This window comes from Sus scrofa, chromosome 4 (assembly GCF_000003025.6).
Source record: "Sus scrofa isolate TJ Tabasco breed Duroc chromosome 4, Sscrofa11.1, whole genome shotgun sequence".
NCBI classification, from domain to species: Eukaryota; Metazoa; Chordata; class Mammalia; order Artiodactyla; family Suidae; genus Sus; species Sus scrofa.
Window position 1 is genome coordinate 100,366,693 of NC_010446.5, and position 10,503 is coordinate 100,377,195.

At 41.9% G+C, this 10,503-nt stretch overlaps 2 protein-coding genes across 10 annotated transcripts in view; one reads left to right on the top strand and one right to left on the bottom strand.

Moving 5' to 3' along the window:
• FMO5 (flavin containing monooxygenase 5) overlaps window positions 1-6,052 on the top strand; it is a 35,976-nt gene extending 29,924 nt beyond the window's left edge. For 3 of the 4 annotated variants that reach the window (XM_005653075.3, XM_005653074.3, XM_005653073.3), the window contains exons 8-9: window positions 689-761; window positions 3,069-6,050. In XM_005653075.3, coding sequence (XP_005653132.1) covers window positions 689-761; window positions 3,069-3,414 — 419 coding nt within the window. In that variant the 3' untranslated portion in view covers window positions 3,415-6,050. Of the gene's footprint in view, window positions 1-688; window positions 762-3,068 lie in introns of all 4 variants that reach the window. The other variant, XM_001928594.4, reaches the window with a different exon arrangement.
• The window catches only part of CHD1L (chromodomain helicase DNA binding protein 1 like), a 160,766-nt gene that overhangs the window by 101,730 nt on the left and 48,533 nt on the right, over window positions 1-10,503 (bottom strand). The gene's annotated exons all lie outside the window — the stretch shown is intronic.

The following is a 10,503-nucleotide window of genomic DNA, read 5'->3' on the forward strand; positions in this document are numbered from 1 at the left end:
GTATAAAGCCTCGTTGTTAGTAAGAATTCAAGTACACAGATGTTTCCCATCATCCCCCATGCCCTTTTACTTTCACCTCATTTTCCAAATACTTTTAAGGCCATTTATTATTTCCTTGTGTCCAAATTTCATTTATCAGTTGAAAGACTGTTTTAGGGAGGAGGTAGGTACTGGTTGAAAGGCAGATCAGGAGAAATACCTTCCAAAGGCAAAGTAAACAGAGTAAACTACTGATTTTTGTTTGTTTGTTTGTTTGTCTTTGTGCCTTTTCCAGGGCCGCTCCCTGTAGCATATGGAGATTCCCAGGCTAGGGGTCTAATCAGAGTTGTAGCCTCTGGCCTATGCCACAGACACAGCAACACAGGATCTGAGACTTGTCTGCGACCTACACCACAGCTCATGTCAACAGTGAATCCTTAACCCACGGAGCAAGGCCAGGGATCGAACCACAACCTTATGGTTCCTACTCAGATTCCTTAACCACTGTGCCACGACAGGAACTCCTACTGATGTTAATATCATTATATTGGGGTGGTGGCAGGGTAAGGTGATCACGTGAAGGCGTAACACCCTTGGTTCAGAAAACTAGCCTGTGTTCCTTGGAATTCTCCATAGCAGGGAAATTGTTAACAGGATTATTGTTCCTACCAAGGTAATTTTACAAGTAAAATTCTGTTTTTCTCTTTAGGGTTAAAGACATTGCCCTCAAAGAGTGAAATGATAAGAGAAATAGCTAAGTTTCAAGAGAATATGGCAAAAAGGTAAGAACTCTCCCACAAAGATATGTGGTTAACCTCTCCACTTAGTTCTTATTAAGAGAAGGGTACTGTATTTGTCTTCCTTATGTTCGTTTAAGGATACAGACTGTATGTTGAAGGAAAAGGAAATAATAGTCTGTGACAGCAGAAGGGAGAAATACCACCAAGTGGTCTAATATGGATGGGGAAGGAGAGACAAGCTTAGGAAAATGCTATGTTTAGGGCCTAAAAGTCCAGTAGGAAAAGCACATGGAGAGAAAACCAGGGATATTACCTTTGCAAGGATTACTTGAAGGGCTAGTAGAGCTGTCAGAGAAAGGAAGGGCAGCAAAGATCTTAAGGAGAAGTAGACATGGTCACATTACAAGTCTATGGGTAGATTTACAAATCTGCAGAGGCCACTCTGCTGGCTGCCATGTGACGGCATATTCAGGTCACAGTGGCTCATGGCATGAAGAATCTCTGTGATCTGGGAAGGTGGGACCATCAGCCAGCTGCTCGTGCTTAGGTGGACAAGGTTATCTAGCTATCTGAATTTCAGACCTAAGCTTATTCACTGAATGGTTTTTATTTGAATAAAGCTGACATGGATGAAGTTCCTAAATTTCTGTGGAAAAGCCAAAAGCACAATCATTTCATGCCCAAACATGTGGTGTTCTTCAGCCGATTATACCAGCATAACTCTCCCTGCTGGGAGGAAGAGAAAGAAAGTTTTTTTTAACCCTGGTACTCTTTCCAGGTGCTCTCCTATTTTCCTCCTCCCGTCCACTGTCAAGCTTCAGCAATATACAGTCTACATGATATGCTCTAAGTCAGCACCCTTTTCTCCCTCCATTGTAATGTCCATCCTTGGTCCTGGAGCTGCTCTCAAAAACGTCATCCATGACCTACTTCCTTTTTCTTTCTCTTACTACTGAGTTTGGCACTTTGAAAACCTCCTCCTGCTTGCAGTGTTTTCTTTCCTTGCTTTTCTGGCACTAAATTATCCTATTTCCACTTTCCTCCTCTCTTTCCTTTGACTTATTTTTGTCTAGTCACCTTTGGAGGTGAGCAGTTCCCCAGGACAACATTTAACCTTTAGTGAAGGTCAACTTTGTACAAGCACTAAGTGTTTTACACGAAAGAGTTTATTTAATCGTCACAGCAACCCCACAAGGCAGGTACTAGTGCATCTCTTTGTGAAACCTTCCTGAATACCCACTGCGGTAGTATAAATGCAGGCCTGGAAACCCTTGAGCCACCATAACATCCACAGGGAAAGCTCTCAAATTCTTCCCTGCTTACCCTCTTCTAGTCTAAACTGCAGTCCCATTTCAATAAATTCCTATCGGACCATCTATCAGTTCCTCTGAAATTCCATCTCACCTGTTCTGCCTCATTTTCTATCATTGTTTCCTGTCTTTTTTGGATTCCTCTGGTTAGTCCATCTAATTGCAAATATCTTAATATGGCTTTTCTCTTATTTCCTTTCAGTCCCACTGTTCTTTCTTTTATTTTCCTTATAGAAAGCACAAGAGAAAGTCACGAGTTAAGCTCTTTAAATCCAACTCCTTCCACACAGGTATTATCCTATTACCACATATTCCCTCTAAAAAGTCCTCTTAGCCCTTCACATGTGCCCTTGTTGAAATCATTCCATCTGGCTCCATGTGGAGGAAGCTAGGGGGATGAGTCACCCTCCCCTTCCTTTCAGGATTCCAAATCATCACTGGCTCTGGGAAGTCCTGCTCTTTGAGCTGCCCCACCACCACCCTCTTAAAACAACTGAGGATCCCACGCTGAGGAGTTTTCAGCTGGGTCCTCTCTTTCTGCTACTACCAGAGTCCTCTGGCTCTGGACCTGCTGTGCTTGCCTCTTTGTAACCACCCTCGTCTCACAACATGCTTCCTCTACTGTAGAGTGCCCACATGCTATAATCTGTGCTCACATCCCACACTCATTCCTGCTTTACTCCTTCATGCTGCAGTTCCCCTGACACAGAATGCTTTCTTTGTTCTCAGCTAATCTATCCCACATCCTTCAAGGACTTGTAATAGCTTGATTTTAGCTACTCTCCTCTACATCTCTATTTAGCAGTCCAAAACCACATAGATCTACCAAAAGTCTTACATTCTTTCTGTTTCATGTGTGTCGCTCTTTGCTGCTCCAATAGATGATAAGGTCCTTAAAGATAAAGACAATGTTCTCTTTCTTCTCTCTTTTCTACAGCTCCTAGCCCAATACTGAGCCAGTAGCAGGTAGTCAGAGAGCACTGATTAACTGACTGATTGAATTGCTAACAGGCCATGGCTTTTGTCTTCTCTACTTCAGATATGTGGACAGCCAACGCCATACCATTCAGGGAGACTATATAGATACCATGGAAGAGCTTGCTGATCTGGTGGGTGTCAGGCCCAATCTGCTGTCCCTGGCCTTCAGTGACCCCAGACTGGCATTCCAGTTACTTTGGGGACCTTGTACTCCAATCCAGTACCGTCTCCAGGGCCCTGGAAAGTGGGATGGAGCGCGAAAAGCTATCCTCACCACAGAAGATCGTATCAGGAAGCCACTAGTGACAAGAGTAACTGAAAACAATAATTCCATGACTTCAACAATAACAGTGGCCAGGTTTATGCTGGCTGTTGTCTTCTTTGCTATAATTCTGACCTATTTTTAGCTGTTCCATTGTCATTGCTTCAGTTTGCTTTGAAAGCAGGATCTAGAGATGCCTTCAGAACCTGATGAGATTGAACAACTCTCTCCTTTACATCACCCAGAAATCTACTTTTCCTTTTCCAAAGCATTGGTCCATGTCCCTCTTTTCCCTACACTGAAATCCCAGCTTTCATTTGTACTGACTTCCCTCCCTTCCTTTTATGACCTATCACTTTTTCCTTCCAGTAACCCCAGGGCTGTGAGCTCAGGTACTCTTTCAGTCATCTTTGTATGTCCTAAGCAGAGTTCCTCTCATGCAGTAGTTGCTTAATCAATGTCTGCTGTCATTTATCAAATATGGTAGGGAGCATAAGTCAGTATATTTAAAAGAAATGGGTGACTCCATGTAACTGTGTTTCTGTAAGAATTTGGTTTTCTAACTAGAATTTTATTCGTTGTTTTTTGTTTTGTTTTGTTTTGTTTTGTTTTTTAATGGCCACACCTGCGGCTTATGGAAGTTCCCAGGCCAGTGACTGAATCGGACCCGTGGTCCAGCTCTAACAATGCTAGATCCCTTAACCCACTGTGTCAAGCTGGGGATCAAACCTGTGCCTCCACAGTGACCCCAGATGCTGCGGTCAGACTCTTTTTTGTTGTTGTTTTTTATAGTTGCTTTCTGTTCGAGAGCAAATGATATTGATTTCATTCTTAAATTCATTCATTCATTCATGGGTGTGACATGCAGGAGCTTGATATGGGATCTAAGTTCCTAGACCATGGACTGAACCCAGGCCACAGTGGTGAAAGCACCCAGTCCTAACCACCAGACCACCAGAGAACTCCCTGCAGTCAGATTCTTAACCCACTGCACCACAGTGAGAACTCCTTTTGTTTGCTTTTAATATTGTAACTAAATGTATTTTTTCCTGAGTGATTAGAGAAATAATGGTCCTATAACAGTTGTATATATCTACCATAAGATATATAGATATGAAAACCATTTGTTCCACCAGTGTATCTGATTCCTGGTCATTTTTACTCTTTTCCCCGAAGCAACACATCTCTATTTTCTCAATGACGAAATGACCTTTAGCTTTCTGGGCTCATGGATCATTCTAACAACCTAGCAGCTGCCAACAGCTTCAACCTGACTAGAAAAAAATGAGTATTTTAAATTAGCTGTCCCATCTTTTTTGATCTCTTAGTTCCTGTATTAGGACGCAACAAGACTTCACCTTAGGGACTATGATAAGTAGCCACTGAGGCAGGAGATAGATGGGCCCCAGGCTGAGCACCTGGAATCTGTCCCCTCTGGACAAATACTTCAAGAAAAAAATTATGGCAGGAACAAGGAGGAGCTGAGTCCTGCTTGGCTAAAAGATGAAGAGACCACACATTCCTCCTTCTCAAGGTCAAGGAGACCTCCCAAACTACACATGTGCAGAAAGGTTCCTCAGGGGTCAGAGAAGGGAGGGGGCACCCGACCATAATACTTCCTGTCAACTTGCCAGAAACTCTTGTGCTAGAATCCAGCGTGGCTAAAAGATGCACACACACTCACAGGGACCCTGAGGCAGGCCAAACATGAACTCAAGCCAGACAGAGCCAAATGACTAGCCAGAGGAACCCCAGAAAAACTGTCCCCATAACTAGCCCCAAAGCACATGGCTCTCTCTCTGTCTCTGTCTTTCTCTCTCTGAGCCCTTCTGTGCTTTCTCCACACCCATCTTCTCTCCTAATAAACCTTCTACTTGCCTCACTCCTCTCAGTCTCCTTGCTGGATTTCTTCTCCAGAGAGACAAGGACTGGGGACCTACATCAAGCCCCTGTGGTCCAGTGGTTAGGATTTAGCATGCTCACCCCACAGCCACTCCTGGGAGAACACCATCAACTGCTCTAGTGTGGCCTACAAATGTGATTGGGAAGGCCACAATTACTCTTACTCGCTCCCCTCCATACCCTCCCATGCATAATCTAAGTCATAAGTATTCAAAGAGGTCCTTTATGTTATAAATTAGGATTGATCATTACGAAATAGAGGGAGTATTCTGCTTATAACAGTTTTTCTTATGTCATACATTGTAGTTATACAAAAACAAAGCAAACAAAATGAAACCCAGGGACTCCAGTGCCTGCTCAAGTGCTACTGTTTTTTCATCCTCATAATTTTTGCTCTGTTTGTCTCTCTCAGAGAAGTTAAGTAAGAGTTGGCCGTTGGGCACACTGAATTTCATGATGAAAGATACCGGATGTACCAGCCAGGTGTGTGTTCATAAATAAGCTGTTGTGCAATACATTTTGGGATTGCTGCCTGTTATTTAACAAAAGAATAAATAGGAACAACTGAAAGAGCCACCTTGGAAAGTATCTTTCCCAAAACAAATAAGAGAAGCAGGAATGTGGGAATTCTAACTTCCTCCTAATCATATAAGTATTTGTATAATTCTCTGCTATTTGCCTAATGTCGCCTGTGGAAATGCTTTTGGAGAATTAGAAGGTCTTTTTCCTTCCATAATCTTTGTGATACTGGGGATTTATCCTCTACTAAAATGGGCCTAGTGCCTTTTAATATGAAAATTATCCTAGTTCAAGAGTAAATGGATTGCTGGCACAGCACTGTAAATCACCTGTACTTCAATAAAGCAAAGTAAATTGAAAGTTGCTTCTTTTTCATTTCCTCTTTTAACATATAAATTGTCTCTTTCAGCATGTAAGTGGGTTGAATTAAGAGTTCTTGGATAATACTTAGTTTTCAGTAATAAGTGCCACAAAAAGTAATGAAGTTTCCTTTTTAAATAAAAAGCATGTAATTCTAAATCCACTGACTCTCATTCTACTTCTAATATGCAAGGTTACCAAAAAAGCATTGCTTAAATTCTAAACCAAGCTAAAAGTAAGAGGTGCATAGGAAACGGAACTCAAAACAACTCAAGATACAAAGCCCTAGTTATTGATGCATGTGTATTAATATTCATCAGTTTACCACATCTTGCTTTGGCAATGACATGAAAAGGTGATACCATTTTCTCAATATGCTTTCTTTGTACTGCCACAAAGTAAGGAAGTGCTCTAAAAGCAAACTAATGGGGGTATGTCAAAGGGACAAGGGAACTAACTGAAAGTGATCCCAATGGCCAAAGCTGGAACAATGTGAAACAGCAATATAAATAACCTACTACTGGACTATAACAAAAAGTATAAAAATTACCCACAAGTCCATACTGATACAAATAATGGAATAATAAGTGAGGTAAAATAAACAAAACTCCCATACAGAAGAATTCTAAACAATTTACATAAATACTCGGTCCTCAAGGATTTAAAGCTTGACTCCCCTCTCCTGAAGTGTAGGCTGCTAGAATGACTTCTTTCCAAAGAGAACAGTATGGAAAGGGGAGAAAATAACTTTACAGTGGAGAAATCTCAGCTGGGTGATCAAGATTAAGATCAGCCGTGAAGTCAGGTTGATAGTGTGTATTCTTTGTTTGTTTTGGCTGACCCTGCAGCATTCAGAGTTCCTGGGTCAGGTTTCAAAACCCAGCCACAGCAGTGACACTGCCAGATCCTTAACAGGAAACAATGATAGAAAATGAGGCAGAACAGGTGAGATGGAATTTCAGAGGAACTGATAGATGGTCCGATAGGAATTTATTGAAATGGGACTGCAGTTTAGACTAGAAGAGGGTAAGCAGGGAAGAATTTGAGAGCTTTCCCTGTGGATGTTATGGTGGCTCAAGGGTTTCCAGGCCTGCATTTATACTACCGCAGTGGGTATTCAGGAAGGTTTCACAAAGAGATGCACTAGTACCTGCCTTGTGGGGTTGCTGTGACGATTAAATAAACTCTTTCGTGTAAAACACTTAGTGCTTGTACAAAGTTGACCTTCACTAAAGGTTAAATACATATAAGGAAGGTATCACTTCTACATGGAATCTTGAAAAAAAAGTCAAATTCAGAGTCACATCAGGTAGAATGATGACTGCCAGGGGTCAGGAGGTAGGGGAAATGGGGAGATGTTGGTCGAAGGGTATAAACTTTCAGTTATACCTTCTGAGAATATAATGTACCGCATGGTTACTATAGTTAATAATACTGTGTTTGGAATAGTTGAAATTTGCTATGAGAGTTAAATCCAAAGCATTGTTCAACACACAAACACAAAGGATATGACGTGATGGTTGTGTTAATTAACTTGATTGTGGTTATCATTCACAGTGTTTACTTGTATCAGATCATCATGATGTAAACATGTACTTTTGTCAGTTATACCGCAATAAAGCTGGAACAAAGAACACAAATAGTATTTTTTTAAAACATAGTTTCCACAATGGTTGAATAGTCTCTTGTGTATAATCTTGTGTCTTTCCTCTTCCTAAGCCAATTTTTAAAACAGTATTTTTTTAATTGAGGTATAATTTTCATACAACAAAATCACCCTTTTTAGTGCACAGTACTGCAAAGTTTAACAGATGCTTAACACCATTACAATCAAGATACAGAAGTGTCCCAGAACTCCACCTGATTTCCTCATGCTGCTTTATAGTCAACCCTTCTTCCTACCCTCAACTCCTAGAAAGCACTGATCTGTTTTCTTACCCTATATCTTGCTTTTTCCAGAATGTCATGTAGATAAACCCTGGCTTGTGTGTGGGGGTGGGGTGGGGTGGGGGGTGGGGGTGTGTGTGTGTCTTTAGGGCCACACCAGAAGCATCTGGAAGTTTCCAGGCTAGGGGTCCAATCGGAGCTGTAGCCGCCAGCCTATGCCACAGCCACAGCAACACAAGAGCCTAGCCACGCCTTCGAACTACACCACAGCTCACCGCGACACTGCATCCTTAACCCACTGAGTGAGGCCAGGGATGGAACCTGTGTCCTCATAGATGCTATCAGGTTTGTTAACTGCTGAGCCACGAAGGGAACTCCATCTCTGGCTTCTTTCACTTTCCATAATCATTTGAGATTCCTCCATGTTGTGGGTAGCAAGAGGTTAATCCTTTTCACTGCTGAGCAGTATTCCAATTATGAATACTATAATAAACATAAATAATAAATACCATAACAAAAATGTATACCACTTTTTGTTTATATATTCACCCAGTGAAAGACACTTGTGTTGTCTCCACATTGGGGTGAATATGAGTCATGCCACCTACATTTTATATAAATAAACACTAATGGATACGTTTTTGTGTGAACCTGTTTCTTTTCTTTCTTTTTTTTTTTTTTTTTTTTTTTGCCTTTTTTAGGGCCGCTCCCACGGCACATGGAGGTTCCCAGGCTAAGGGGTCGAATCGGAGCTGTAGCCACCAGCCTGCACCAGAGCCACAGCAACGCGGGATCCGAGCTGCATCTGCAACCTACACCACAGCTCACGGCGATGCCAGATCCTTAACCCAATGAGCAAGGGCAGGGACCGAACCCGCAACCTCATGGTTCCTAGTCGGATTCGTTAACCACTGCGCCACGATGGGAACTCCCTGTGAGCCTGTTTTTATTTCACTTGAATAGCTAGGAGTGGGATTGCTAATCTCCATGTTAAGTGTAGGTTTAACTTCATTAAAAAGATCAGATTGTTTTGAAATGGAAATCACAGAGAGGTCATACTCATCCCTGATCACAAATGAAGATGGGACCTGGTGAGTGAAGGTGGAAAAGTAAACCTTCAGATGCCCAATCTAACCTGCCATCCAGTTCTGTAAAGTCAATATATTCCTCCCCGACTCCCTCATCCTCACCTCTCAGAGGGGGAGGACACCTCAGGTAAGGTGCATAAAAGCATATTGTGCTGTGAGGTCTCCCATGCTCTCTGTTATTTTCCTCAGTTTCTCAGGCAGAATGGCTGATTTGAGGAGACCAGTGGCAATAATATTTGAGATGCAGTAACATCAAGAGAACCCCCACCAATTATTTTGTCCATTGCCTCCTTCTTTTTCTCTGTGGAAGCAAAGATAGGACATTGGGGCAAGCCTAAAGAGAGAAATTATACTGATATTGCTTAAGAGAGCTTCTTTTGTTACCTAGTTATTCTTGAATATAAGAAAAAAACAAACTGGACCTGGGAGAAGCAATTAATCCCCCCGATTGTGTCTAAATACTTCTGTCCTAGGTCTAAAAAATCCAATATGCAGAGTTAACTTTTATTACTAACCGAGGACTGATTTACAAATGCTATTAGAACAGAACAGTGTCATGGATAATCTCCCAAGGCAAATAATCCAAAAAAATCATTTCTGCTTAGCTTTACAAAAAGTTTGTCTTCTTGGGAGTTCCCGTCGTGACTCAGTGAAAATGAATCTGACTAGCATCCATGAGGACGCAGGCTCGCTCCCTGGCCTCTCGCTCTTGGGTTAAGGGATCCAGCGTTGTCATGAGCTGTGGTGTAGGTCACAGATGTGGTTTGGATCTGGCATTGCTGTGGCTGTAGCTCCGATTCGAACCCTAGCCCGGGAACCTCCATATCCTATGGGTGTGGCCTTAAAAAGATGAAAATAAAGAGTTTAAGTTTTCCATTGGCTAATATAATACTTGGTTAGCTTTTCCAATATTGATTTGACTACTCTAAGGAAATACAAATGAGGGACATCTTATTTGGCATGGAGAAATCACCCTGGCATTAGAAAGCTGAAGAGTACACAAGGTAAGGTTTAATGTCTGTGTCCTTTGAGGGACTTGCTTCAGAGTCCTGGGGAAAGAATAAAAGGAATTGGGGGATGAAAAGGGGGTAAGATTATCCAAATAGGAGGTAACTAGTCAGTAAAGATTTTGCAGGAGTGAGCAAGAGGTTGCAGTTAAAAATTGCACCTGTTTCCTGTAAACTGTCTTTGGTTAAGAGCAAGAGAATAACTGAGTTTATTAGGGGCAGAGCAAACCAAAAGGGGAAACAGTGGATTTGCCGGACTTAAGTGGATGGGTTTTCAACTTAATATAAAAAATGGACTTTTCCACAAACAGAGCTGCTCATTCAGAAAGGTGGCCTTGTGTGACCTGCAGTTCCCCCTTGCCAGCTATGTTTAAGCCTAAGTGACATTGCCCTGTTAGACATGTAATAAATAGTATTCATGGAACTTTCATTCTGAAAATGTTTCTTAGTGAGTTTAGTCTGTTCACGGGA